Genomic DNA, 12,516 nt, shown 5'->3' on the forward strand with positions numbered 1-12,516 from the left:
CTTCATACGGAAGGGAAAGAAAACCAAAACCAAACCCACTGCCGTTGAGTCGATTCTGGCTCATAGCGACCCTACAGAACAGAGTAGAACTGCCCCATAGAGTTTCCAAGGAGCGCCTGGTGGATTCGAACTGCTGACCTCTTGGTTAACAGCTGTAGCGCTTAACCACTACGCCACCAGGGTTTCTGGAAGGGAAAGAGGCCCCAGATAAGTAAAGCATTACAGTAAAAGAAGAACAAAGTTGGAGGCCTTACTCTACCTGATTTTAGAACCTATTATACCGCCACAGTAGTTAATACAGCACCGTACTGGTACAACAACAGACACATAGACCAATGGAACAGAATTGAGAATCCAGACATAAATCCATCCACATATAAGCAGTTGATATTTGACAAAGGCCCAAAGTCAGTTAAATGAGAAAAAGACAGTTTTTTTTAACACATGCTGCTGGCATAACTGGATATCCATCTGCAAAACAATGGAACAAGACCCATACCTCACACCATGCACAAAAACGAACTCAAAATGGATCAAAGACCTAAATGTCAAATCTAAAATGATAAAGACCATGGAAGAAAAAATAGAGGCAATGCTGGGAGCCCTAATACATGGCATAAATATAGAAAACATTACTAACAATGCAGAAGAGAGACCAGATAACTGGGAGCTCCTAAAAATCAAACACCTTTGCTCATCCAAAGACTTCACCAAAAGAGTAAAAAGACTACCTACACAATGGGAAAAAATTTTTGGCTATGACATTTCTGATCAGCAGCTGATCTCTAAAATCTACATGATACTGCAAAAACTCAACTACAAAAAGACAAATAACCCAATTAAAAAAGGGGCAAAGGATATGAACAGACACTTCACCAAAGAAGACATTCATGTAGCTAACAGATATATGAGGAAATGTTCACAATCATTAGCCATTAGAGAAATGCAGATCAAAACCACAATGAGATTTCATCTCACTCCAACAAGGCTGGCATTAATCCAAAAAACACAAAAGAATAAATGTTGGAGAGGCTGTGGAGAGACTGGAGCAATTACACATGGCCGGTGGGAATGTCAAATGGAATTTGGCGCTTCCTTAAAAAGCTAAAAAGCTAGAAATAGAACTGCCATACAATCCAGCAATCCCACTCTTTGGAATATATCCTAGAGAAATAAAAGCCTTTACATGAACAGATATATGCACACCCATGTTTACTGCAGCACTGTTTACAATAGCCAAAAGATGGAAGCAACCAACATGCCCATCAATAGATAAATGGATAAATAAATGATGGTATATTCACACAATGAAATACTGTGCATTGATAAAGAACAGTGACGAATCTGTGAAACATTTTGTAACATGGAGGAATCTGGAAGGCATTACGCTGAGTGAAATTAGTTGCAAGAGGACAAATATTGTATAAGACCATTATTATAAGAACTCGAGAAATAGTTTAAACAGAGAAGAAAATATTCTTTGATGGTTACAAGGCAGGAGGGAGGAAGAGGGAGGGAGGGAAAGGGGTATTCGTTAATTAGATAGTAGAAAGAACTATTTTAGGTGAAGGGAAAGACAACACACGATACAGGAGAGGCACAACTGGACTAAACCAAAAGCAAAAAAGTTTCCTGAGTAAACTGAATGCTTCGGAGGCCAGCATAGCAGGGGTCGGGGTTTGGGGACCATGGTTTCAGGGGACATCTAAGTCAATTGGCGTAATGAAATGTATTAAGAAAACATTCTGCATCCCACTTTGGAGAGTGGCGTCTGGGGTCTTAAAAGCTAGCAAGCGGCCATCTAAGATGTATCAATGAGTCTCAACCCACCTGGAGCAAAGGAGAATGAAGAACACCAAAGACACAAGGTATTATGATCCCAAGAGACAGAGAGGGCCATATAAACCAGAGACTACATCAGCCTGAGACCAGAAGAACTAGATGGTGCCCGGCCACAACTGATGACTGCCCTGACAGGGAACACAAGAGAACCTCTGAGGGAGCAGGAGAACAGTGGGATGCAGACCCCAAATTCTCGTAAAAAGACCAGACTTAATGGTCTGACTGAGACTAGAAGGACCCTGGTGGTCATGATCCCCAAACCTTCTGTTAGCCCAAGACAGGAAACATTCCCAAAGCCAACTCTTCAGACAGGAATTGGACTGGACAATGGGATAGAAAATGATGCTGTTGAAGAATGAGCTTCTTGGATCAAGTAGACACATGAGACTATGTTGGCGTATCCTATCTGGAGGGGAGATGAGAAGGCAGAGGGGTTCAGAAGCTGGCTGAATGGACACGAAAAGAGAGAGTGGAGGGAAGGAGTGTGCTGTCTCATTAGGGGGAGAGCAATTAGGAGTGTATAAAACTGCCCCATAGAGTTTCCAAGGAGCGCCTGGCAGATTTGAACTGCTGACCCTTCGGTTAGCAGCCGTAGCACTTAACCACTACGCCACCAGGGTTTCCTAGGAGTATATATAGGAAGGTACACACAAATTTTTGTATGAGAAACTGACTTGATTTGTAAACTTTCACTTAAAGCACAAAAAAAAATTTTAAAAAGAAAATAATACTGGTGAAGAGTGAGCTTCTTTGATGAAGTAGACACGTGAGACTATGTTGGCATCTCCTGTCTGGAGGGGAGATGAGAGGGCAGAGGGAGTCAGAAGCTGGTCAAATGGACACGAAAAGATAAGAGTGGAGGGAAGGAGTATGCCTCATTACGGGGAGAGCAATTAGGATTTTAGGAAGGTGTATACAAATTTTTGTATGAGAGACTGAGTTGATTTGTAAACTTTCACTTAAAGCACACACACACACACAAAAAAACCCAGGCACCAAAGAACATCTGTGATACTGAGAACTTCATGCCAATCACCACGTCTTTTGATTCAGCTCACTCCTACTGGTAACTCAATTCTGACAATCTTTTGAACGTCGAGGACCATCAATCCATAATCCTACCACCTTTCACAGTCTCTCACTCTCTGGATGTTCTCCCCACTTCCCTCCTTACCCACTTTGAGGTCATGATCAAGCATTTCACTTCTCTGCATACAACCTAACTCCTCTGCCCACAACCTAACTCCTCTGCCCCCTCATGCTTTGTTGAACTTTCTTGTTTAAAACCCAACCTTGCACACAAAGACGTGTCCATGAATGTTGGTAGGTCATCATTAGCAATAGCCAGAAAGTGTAAACAACCCAAATGCCCATTAATTGGTGAATAAATAAAACGTGGTATAGCCATGCAATGGCACAGTATTCAGCAATAGAAAGGAGCTAGTGTATTTTCATGCAAATTACACACATGTTCTACATTTGTTTGCCAACCATGTGTCCTCCCCCCAGGTACTTTTGTAAGCCCATTAGGCCAGTTTTTTTTTACATGTTGCTATAAAAAAACAATTTGACATAGTGCACTTATGAAAATATTTCATGGGGGAAGGTGTGGCTGGCAAACAAACATGGAGCCAGTGCTTTATCTGCATGAAAATACAGTACTGATACGTGCTATAACATGAATAAACCTCAAAGGCATTATGCTAAATGAAATCATGCTAAGTGAAAAAAGTCAGACATAAAAATCTACATATTGTATGATTCAATTTATATGAAATGTCCAGAAAACACAAATTTGTAGAGACAGAAAGCAGATTAATGGTTTCCTAGAGCTGGCGGTGAGAATGAGGGATCTTATCAGGTGATGAAAATGTTCTAAAACTAAATTGTGGTGATGGCTGCAAAACTCAGCAAATTTACAAATGATCATTAAATTGTAAGCTTGAAATAGGTGAGTTTTATGTAAATTATACTTCAATAACGTTTAAAAAAATTCTGATTAAATCTACCTATCCTATGACTCGCCAGTCATAGAACAAAAGCAAAAGTCAAAAAAAAAAAAAAAGCAGCCACACTGGCATCACTTATAACTCAAGCAGGCTCTTGATCCTGTCCTCCAATCACACCATATTTATCTAGTTCCTTTAACTGCTACGGCTGCTAACCAAAGGGTCAGCAGTTCGAATCCGCCAGGCACTCCTTGGAAACTCTACGGGGCAGTTCTACTCTGTCCTATAGGGTGGCTATGAGTCGGAATCGACTTGATGGCACTGGGTTTGGTTTTGGTTTTTCTCTCTCACTCTCAATTATTTCACACCTTCTCCTCTCTCCTCAAATCTCTAAGCCCTTACTCTGTATACTCCATCTCAGCTGATAATCCTTCGTCCTACTTCACTGGGAAAACTGAGGCATCAGAAGAGAACTTCCAGACTCCCATCATCACACCTACTTGCTGCCAGTTACTATCCTTCACTGTTCAGTATGGTAGCTACTAGCCTTTATGGCTACTTCACATTTAAATTAATTAAGATAAAGTAAAATTTAAAATTCAGCTCCTCAGTCACTCTAGCCACATTTCAAACACTTATTAGGCACATGTGGCTAGTGGCCATTGCACTGGATGGTGAAAGTACAGAAAATTTCCATCATTGCAGAAGGTTCTAGTGGACAACACTGTGCATAGGTGATCTGTGTGTCTCTCTAAAGCCAGTCCCTTTACTTGTGTATCTTTTTTTTACCTAACTCAAGGGCATTGCTCCAGCAATTCTTTCCTTTCTCCTGCATCATCAGATTTTAGCCTTACAATGGATTGCTCCCATCAGTACACAAACATGCCTGTTATTTCCTTTATCTTAAGAATAAACGAAAATGTCTTCTCCAGATATCACTTTCCCTACCAGCTACAGCCCTATTTCTGTACTTCCTTTTATAGCAAAACTCTTCAAAAGGCTTGTCTATACCTGCTTCTTCAATTCTTCTCCTACTGTTCTTGCTTTAACCCCTCCAATCTCTTTACCCCCACCAATCAAATCTCTTTACCCCCTCTTTACCCCCACCAATCAAATCTCTTTACCCCCTCTTAACCCCCACCAATCAAATCTCTTTATCCCCTCTTTACCCCCACCAATCAAATCTCTTTACCCCCACCAAAACTGCTTTTATCAGCCACCAAATCCAATGGACAGTTGTTATTCATCATCCTACTTGATTTATGAGCAGCTTCTGACACAGCTGATCACTCCTTCCTCCTGAAAACATTTTCTTACCTTGGCTTCCAGGATACTACCCTCTCTTGGTTTTCCTGCCACCTTACTGGTGGTTCCTCTCAGTCACCTTTGCTGGTTCTTCCTCTTCTCCCCAATCTTTTAACATTGGAGTTCCCCATGACCTTGTTTCATCTCTAACTTCATTCACTCCCTTGATCATTTCATCCAGTCTCATGTCTTTAAATATTATCTAACTGACAACATTTAAGCTATATCTCTACCTCAGACCTCCCCCCTGAATTCTAGACTTGTATATCCAGCTGCCTACTCAATAATTCTATTTGCTTGGCAACTGGCATATCAAACTCAACACAACCAAAGTTGATCTCCTCTCATCGTCCCCTCAACCTGTTCTACTTGCAGTCTTTCCCATCTCAGTTCATGGCAGTTCAATTTTCTAGTTGCTCGGCCCAAAATCCTTGGAGTCATTCATGGCTTCTCTCTTTCCCCCACACCTTAAAACTAATCCATAAGGAAACTCAGACCATTTCTATACATTCTGACTCTCGGCATATCTCACTATCTCTATTGCCGTTTCCTTCATCTCTTGCCTGGATTATCACAGTAGTGTCCTAACTGGTCTCCCTGCTTCCATTCTTGTCTCCTATGGTTTATTCTCAACACTGTAGCCAAAATGATCCTTTTAAAACAGAAGTCATATCAAGCCCTCTGCTCAAAGCCCTACAGTGGCTCCCCATTTATTTCAGAGTAAAAGCCTTTTAGCAGCCTACAAAGCTCTTTGTCATCTGCACTCTCACATCCTGTTACCCTCTGACCACAGGCACTATGATTTCTGCTCTTGCTCAGCTTTAGCCTCACTAGCCTCCTTGCTGTTCCTTCCATGTGCCATAGCCTTTGCACTGGCTGTTCCCCCGATAACCACGTGGCTACCTCCTGCACCTCTTTCAAGTCTTTGTTCAAATATCCTTTTTTAGTGAGGCCTACCTTGACCACTCTAGTTAAAATTGCAACCCTCGGCGCCAGTGGAACTCCCAATCCTCCTCTTAATCTGCTCTATTTTTTCCTTAACATCTATCATCTTCTAATATATTGCATAATTTATTTTGTTATTTATTATGTTTGTTGTGCGTGTCCCCTGCTCACCTCCAAACAATAAGCTCCACAAGGGCAGGGATCTTTGTTTAATTCACTGACATATGCAAACCATGTAGAACAATGTCTAGCATATAGGCTCTCAAAAAAAATGTGTTGAAAAGCAGCACTATTCCCCATTTTATGGAAATGGCGCTCCTAGAAATCATATAACAGACACTTGAGGGAATGGATCAGGCTAGAGAAAGGCTTATAGAATGATGGTATGGTTCAAGAGCCTATCCTTGAGAATCATTCTAAAACTCAAGACAACCTCTTGATTGCCCTCCTCTCCCCAACGATCTGCTCATCCTTCCCAACTACACTTGCCTATAAACTCACTGAAGAGACTTGGTCTAAAAGCACAATGACCTGCTCAACTCCTGTAGCTATCCAAACCCAACTCCAGTCTTAGTTTCAAGACCACCTTAGTGATGCAGTGTCTAGGTGAGCATCTCAGGTTTCCTGCTAGTCCTGCTTTGACTGAACCTACTTATAATAACTGGACTTGTGCCTTCTTATGAAGAATCGCCTTATACCCCAGTTCCAGTAATTAGGTATGTTTTCCTTTCTCCCCATATTTCTTGGTATCCAGTTCCATTTTATGGTTCCTGAAACTTAAACTCAGCATCTTGTGCTTATCTAGTCTTTCTGGCCCAGAGCCTCAGTTCCTTTTTCTGAGTCCCAGAGCTGCCTCTCAGGACCTGGTCCTCTACCTTTTGCTTCCTAAAAGACCTCTCCTTTGATCCTGAGCTCTGCCCACCAGATCTCTCTGGATCTCCTTCACTCCACCTCTCTGTTTACCTGGACCTCTGCCCACTTCGTAACAGAAACAACCTGAGCACTCCTGTCTGACCTCTCCATTACTCTTCCAACTGAATATCCTGACTCCCCTCTCTTATCATTAATCTTGAGACTTTTGTGAAGAGCCAGTCAAACCCTGATCTATTTGGTCTCTCTACTTAAACTTTAAAATCTGTTCCAGTCCTGCCTGTGCCTTGAGCCTGAAAATAATGAACATGAGCTTCTAGCTCTGCAAAGGGCATAGTCAATCTTCCTAACAGTGTCAGAATACTCTCAGTTAAAATAACTGAAGTTTGTTACCACTTATCTGAGTTTTCTTCAGTAGACTTATCTATTTTACTTAGATCCTTTTATCTGCATGATACCAAAATACACTTTGCATTCTAGTGCATAGAAGAGATCACTCTTGGATTCCTTAGGAACCAAGACAAGATTAGAAGATGTGTTTGGGCCCAAATAAAATAACAATGGCTAGTAGAGTCAGCCAAGGAATGGAAGTTATTTGATCCTATTTTTTTTTTTTTAGTCCTAGTATGGAACCCTGGTGGCACAGTGGTTAGGTTAACAGCTCAGCTGCTAACCAAAATGTTGGCAGTTCAAATCCACCAGCCGCTCCTTAGAAACCCTATGGAGCAGTTCAACTCTGTCCTATAGGGTTGCTATGAGTCAGAACCGACTTGACAGCAACAGGGAGTCCTAATACACACATTAGGGTTAACGCCACATACCTAGAAGCATCAAGGAATGGTCTATAGGCCAGGCTGATCCATTCTTCTCTATTGGATGAATATTTTGGCTCCCGGGGTGTTTCTCTCATGGTGTCCAAATCCACTAAATAATGGCATTTATTGATATCGATCTGCAAAGGAGAAGCACCAACTCCTCATTAGTAATTGCAAAGGCCCCTTCAGGATAGAGAACATCAACTGCAATCCTAAGAATGCCCAATGGTGTTACAGGAACAAACATCCATGACTTCAGACATATCCTACAGTGTTACCTGTCCTCTCTCCCTTAGGAAAATAGTGTTTGATGTTGGAGTATTATTTAGGGTCCTAGGGGGGCATGCATTCATCCAGTCAAACATATATGTAAGCTTTAGGTGGTCTGACTCTAATTTGGGTTATTAAGTCTCTCTTGCCCCACAGACACTTCTGAAGGCACCATGAAGCCACAATCTCTTAGAGATAAGGAAGTAAGGAAAGTCTATCTTCTTCTGCTCATTATTGCTCCCTTCTAATCTATCACCTCTTATTACAGCAATGAAAGGGTAAGAATAAACATAAATGCTCATGTGTGAGGAAGCCCTGAATCTCCTCACAGAGCTACATGAGGTTACATTACTCCTCACATGTGATACAGAAATATCATTTATATCATCTCCTTCAAAAATTCAAAAGAATTGAGATATTGGAACTGTCTCTGCAGCAGAAGTTCAAAAAAGCAGATACTGGAACTACAGGAGAGAAGAAGCTGTGAAAAATATACAGTAAGTACTAGCAAAACTATAGTCACTTAGTCATAGGCACTCATAAGAGAATATTTATACATCCCATTTAAAGCCATGCTGGTACTGTGCTTCTCACAAAATTGATTAATTCAATGGGATATGCTACAAAATACGTAGGATCCTTCTGCTGTTTAGTTCATTTCAAATTGTAGTCACATTCTTCCTCTCTTCTCAAAACCATCAGAATATTTAACAGCCACAGGGACATTTTTTTAATGCTTTTTAATTTTTTTTAGAAGTTTAAAATTTTTTTCAATCAAAAAAATAAAAAGACAGTAAACAAGTTTCTAAGATGTTTAACAAAACCTGTAGATGGAAAACAGTTCACTAATGTGGTTAAAGAAAATGTGTTTGGGCCCAAACAAGGGGAAGAGAAACAAGTATTTTTTCAATGTCTTTTACATGCCAGCTACATTTCATATATTATTTAAAAATCATCACAACAAAGCCTATAAGGGATTATTATCTCTAGTTCATAAATGAGGAAGCCAAGACTCAGAGAAATGAAATAGCTTTATTTTTTCAACAGACCTATATTAAGATTCTATAATGTGCTAGGCATTAAGTTTGACCTAAAGATATAGAACGAAATAACTAAGACACAGTCCCTGCCCTAAAAGAGTTTACATGACCTGACCAAGCTCACCTGAGTACACATCAGAGCCATATCTGGATCCATCTGTGTGACTTCAAAACTCATGGTTTTTCGTTATTCTATACTATTGGTTACCCCTCTCAAAATTACACAAAATGAATGAGTCAGAGGCAAAGTGCTCTGAAGAGCTCATCTAAATGTCTCTTAAAAATTAAAACCAAAAAAGAGTCCTTCTAGATTATTAGGCTTCAATTAAGATAAAGACCATCTGAAACATGAATAGTCTACAACAAATCTCATATTTAATGGTGAAGGGTTGAAAGTTTTTCCTTTGGGATCAGGAATAAGACAAGGCTACTCACTATCACTACTCTACTCAACACTGCACTGAAAATAATAGCCAGCAGAATAAGATAAGAAAAAGAAACAAAGGACGGAAGAAATGGAAATAAAAAAAAAACAAAACTTATTAATTGCAAATGGTATGATTGGGTACATACAAAATCCTAAGGAATTTACAGACACAGTTTTCGAATTATTAAGAGCGCTTAGCAAACACAGAGGGTGCAAAATCAATGCCTTATATTTCTATATAACAGCTTTAAGGAAAACTGAAATTTCCAAAAAGATACAATTTATAAGGATTAGAAAATATGCGCCTTGGAAAAAAATCTAACAAATAACGGGGCAACTCCTTTACCAAAACAATCATAAAATTTTACTGACAAATGTCTATCAACTGATGATGGGATAAACAAAATGTAGTATATCCGTACAATAGAATATTATTCAGCCATAAAAAGAAATGAAATACTTATACATGTTACAACATGGATAAACCTTAAAAACATTATGCTAAGTGAAAGAGGAAACCCTGAGGGCTTAGTGGTTAAGAGTTATGGCTGCTAACCAAAAGATAGGCAGTTCAAATCCACCAGGCACTTCTTAGAAGCCCTATGGGGCAGTTCTACTCTGCCTATAGGGTCGCTATGAGTCAGAGCCAATTCGACGGCAACTGGCTTAAGGGTTTAAGGGAACGAAGCCTGACACAAAAGACCACACATTGTATGGCTCCGTTTACATGAAATGTCCAGAATAGGCAAAACCACAGAGACAGAGAGCAGACTGGTGGTTGCCAGGGACTAAGGGGAAAGCTAATGGGGAGTGACTGCTTAATGGGTACAGGGTTTCTTTTTGAGGTGGTGAAAATATTCTGAAATTAGAGAGTGGTGATGGTTGCACAATACTGTGAATGTACTAAAAGCCACTTTAAAATGGTAGATTTTATGTTATATGCATTTTATCTCAAAAAATTTTACTGAGAAATCATGAAGTAGATCTAAATAGAGAGATACACCTTATTTCTAGATGAAAGACTCACGATTATAAAAATGTCAATTCTCCCCAAATTAACTAATAGATTAAATGCTATCTCAATCAAAATCCCAACAGACTTTTTTTGGTGAAACTTGCTAAATTAGTTCTTAAACACATATGGAAATGCAGGAAAACAATAGCCAAGACACTCTTGAAAAGAACAAGATGGAGCCTTACAGACTATAAAGTTATAGTAATTAAGACAGTGAGGTATTAGTGCAGGAATAGATCAATAGTCCAATGAAAAAGAATAGATTCACACACATAAGGACCCTGAATTATGACAGAAGTGATACCATAGGACATGAGGAGAAGATGGTCTTTTCTTTAACTGATGCTGGAACAACTGGGTATCCATAGTGGGAAAAAATGACATTGGACCCCTCAACCTCATTCCATACACAAAATCAACTTCAGGTAGCTTATAGACCTAAATGTGAAATGCAAAACTATAAAGCTCTTGGAAGATAAGATAGAAGAGTATCTTCAAGATCACAGTATACAAGTCACAAAAAGCATTAAGTATATAAGAAATGATTGATAAATTTGATTACATTAAAATTTGGAATACCTATTCATCAAAAGACACAATTAATACAATGCAGAGACAAGCTATGGACTGGGAAAAGATACATGTAACACATTTAACTATGAAGGATTCATATCTAGAATATGTAAGGAACAAAGAACTCCTACTAACCAATAAGACACAGACAGACTACCCAATAGAAAAATGGACAAACAACTTGAACAGGTACTTCACAAGAAGAAATCCATATGGTCAAAAACAGACAAAAAATGTTCAACCTCATTAGTAACCAAAAAAAATGCAAATCAGAACCACAATAAAAAATTACAATACCAGTGTTGACCAGAATATTAAGCAACTCTTACACATGGCTGGCAGGAGAATAAGTTCTTTAGTTAGAAAACTATTTGGCAGAACCTAGTAAAATTAAACACATATATTTCCTATGATCCAGCAATTCTACTCCTAGGCACTAGATTGAGCTACATGAAACCATTAATCTTCAACTGTTTGATCCACAAAAATGGCTACTTCGTATCATTCAACCTAACGTATACTCAACAGAAAAGCATGCACCAAAAGACAAGTTCAAGAACATTCAAAGTGGCATTATTTGCCGTTAGTCCAGATTGAAAACAACCAAACGTCCGTCAACACTAAAATAATCAACAGATTGTGGTATAGTCATACAATGAAGTACTATACGGTAATAGAGACTAGAGCTACATGCAACTTGTGTGATTATTACAAACAAAATGTTGAGTGAACAGATCAAGACGTGAGGGAATAAACACAATATGATTCCAGGTATATGAAGTTCAAAAACAGGCAAAACTAACCTATATTGTTTAGAGATGCATATAAACGTGGTATATCTAAAAATGAAAGCAAAGAAATTATTACCATAGAAGTCAGGAGACCCCTTTTAAAGGGAGAGTGGGCAGTGATCAAAAGGAACTGACAGCTGGAGGAGCTTCTCGGTGCTGGCAATGTTCTATCTTTTGACCTAGGTGATGGTTACATGGGTACTTTTTATTATTATCATTCTTAATTTACTGTACATTTATATTTTGAGCACTTTTAAGTTTATATGCAATTGAAGGTTTTTTTCTTTTTTAAATATTTTATTGTGTTTTAGGTGAAAATTTACAGACCAAATTAGTTTCCCCTTCAATAAGCTGTACACCAAGTGTTCCATGACATTGGTTGCAATCCCCATACTGTGTCAACAATCTCCCCATTTCCACCCTAGGTTCCCTGTTTCCTTCTGTCTGGTTTTCCTACCCCTTCCTGCCTTCTTATCTTTACTTTTGGGCAAATGTTGCCCTTTTAGTCTCATACATTGTTCTATGGAGCATGCTCTTTTCGGGTTTACTGTTTATCTTATAGACCTATCTATTGCTTGGAAACCCTGGTGGGGTAGTGGTTAAGTGCTACGACTGCTAACCAAGAGGTCAGCAGTTTGAATCTGCCAGGCACTCCTTGAAAACTCTATGGGGCA

At 39.3% G+C, this 12,516-nt stretch overlaps 1 protein-coding gene across 7 annotated transcripts in view; it reads right to left on the reverse strand.

The window, feature by feature from the left end:
• ALG9 (ALG9 alpha-1,2-mannosyltransferase) overlaps positions 1-12,516 on the reverse strand; it is a 126,539-nt gene that overhangs the window by 29,706 nt on the left and 84,317 nt on the right. For 4 of the 7 annotated variants that reach the window (XR_010322522.1, XM_023554781.2, XM_010595454.3 and 1 more), the window contains exon 14: positions 7,733-7,863. The exons of 1 other annotated variant lie outside the window; for it this stretch is intronic. Coding sequence is in view for 3 of the 6 variants with exons in the window: in XM_023554781.2 (XP_023410549.1) it covers positions 7,733-7,863 (131 nt within the window). In the remaining 3 variants the exon portion in view is untranslated. Of the gene's footprint in view, positions 1-7,732; positions 7,864-11,918; positions 12,022-12,516 lie in introns of those variants that run through there. 2 more of the 7 variants (XR_010322523.1, XR_002787133.2) reach the window with 2 other exon arrangements.

Source organism: Loxodonta africana, chromosome 7 (genome assembly GCF_030014295.1).
Source record: "Loxodonta africana isolate mLoxAfr1 chromosome 7, mLoxAfr1.hap2, whole genome shotgun sequence".
Classification (NCBI taxonomy): Eukaryota; Metazoa; Chordata; class Mammalia; order Proboscidea; family Elephantidae; genus Loxodonta; species Loxodonta africana.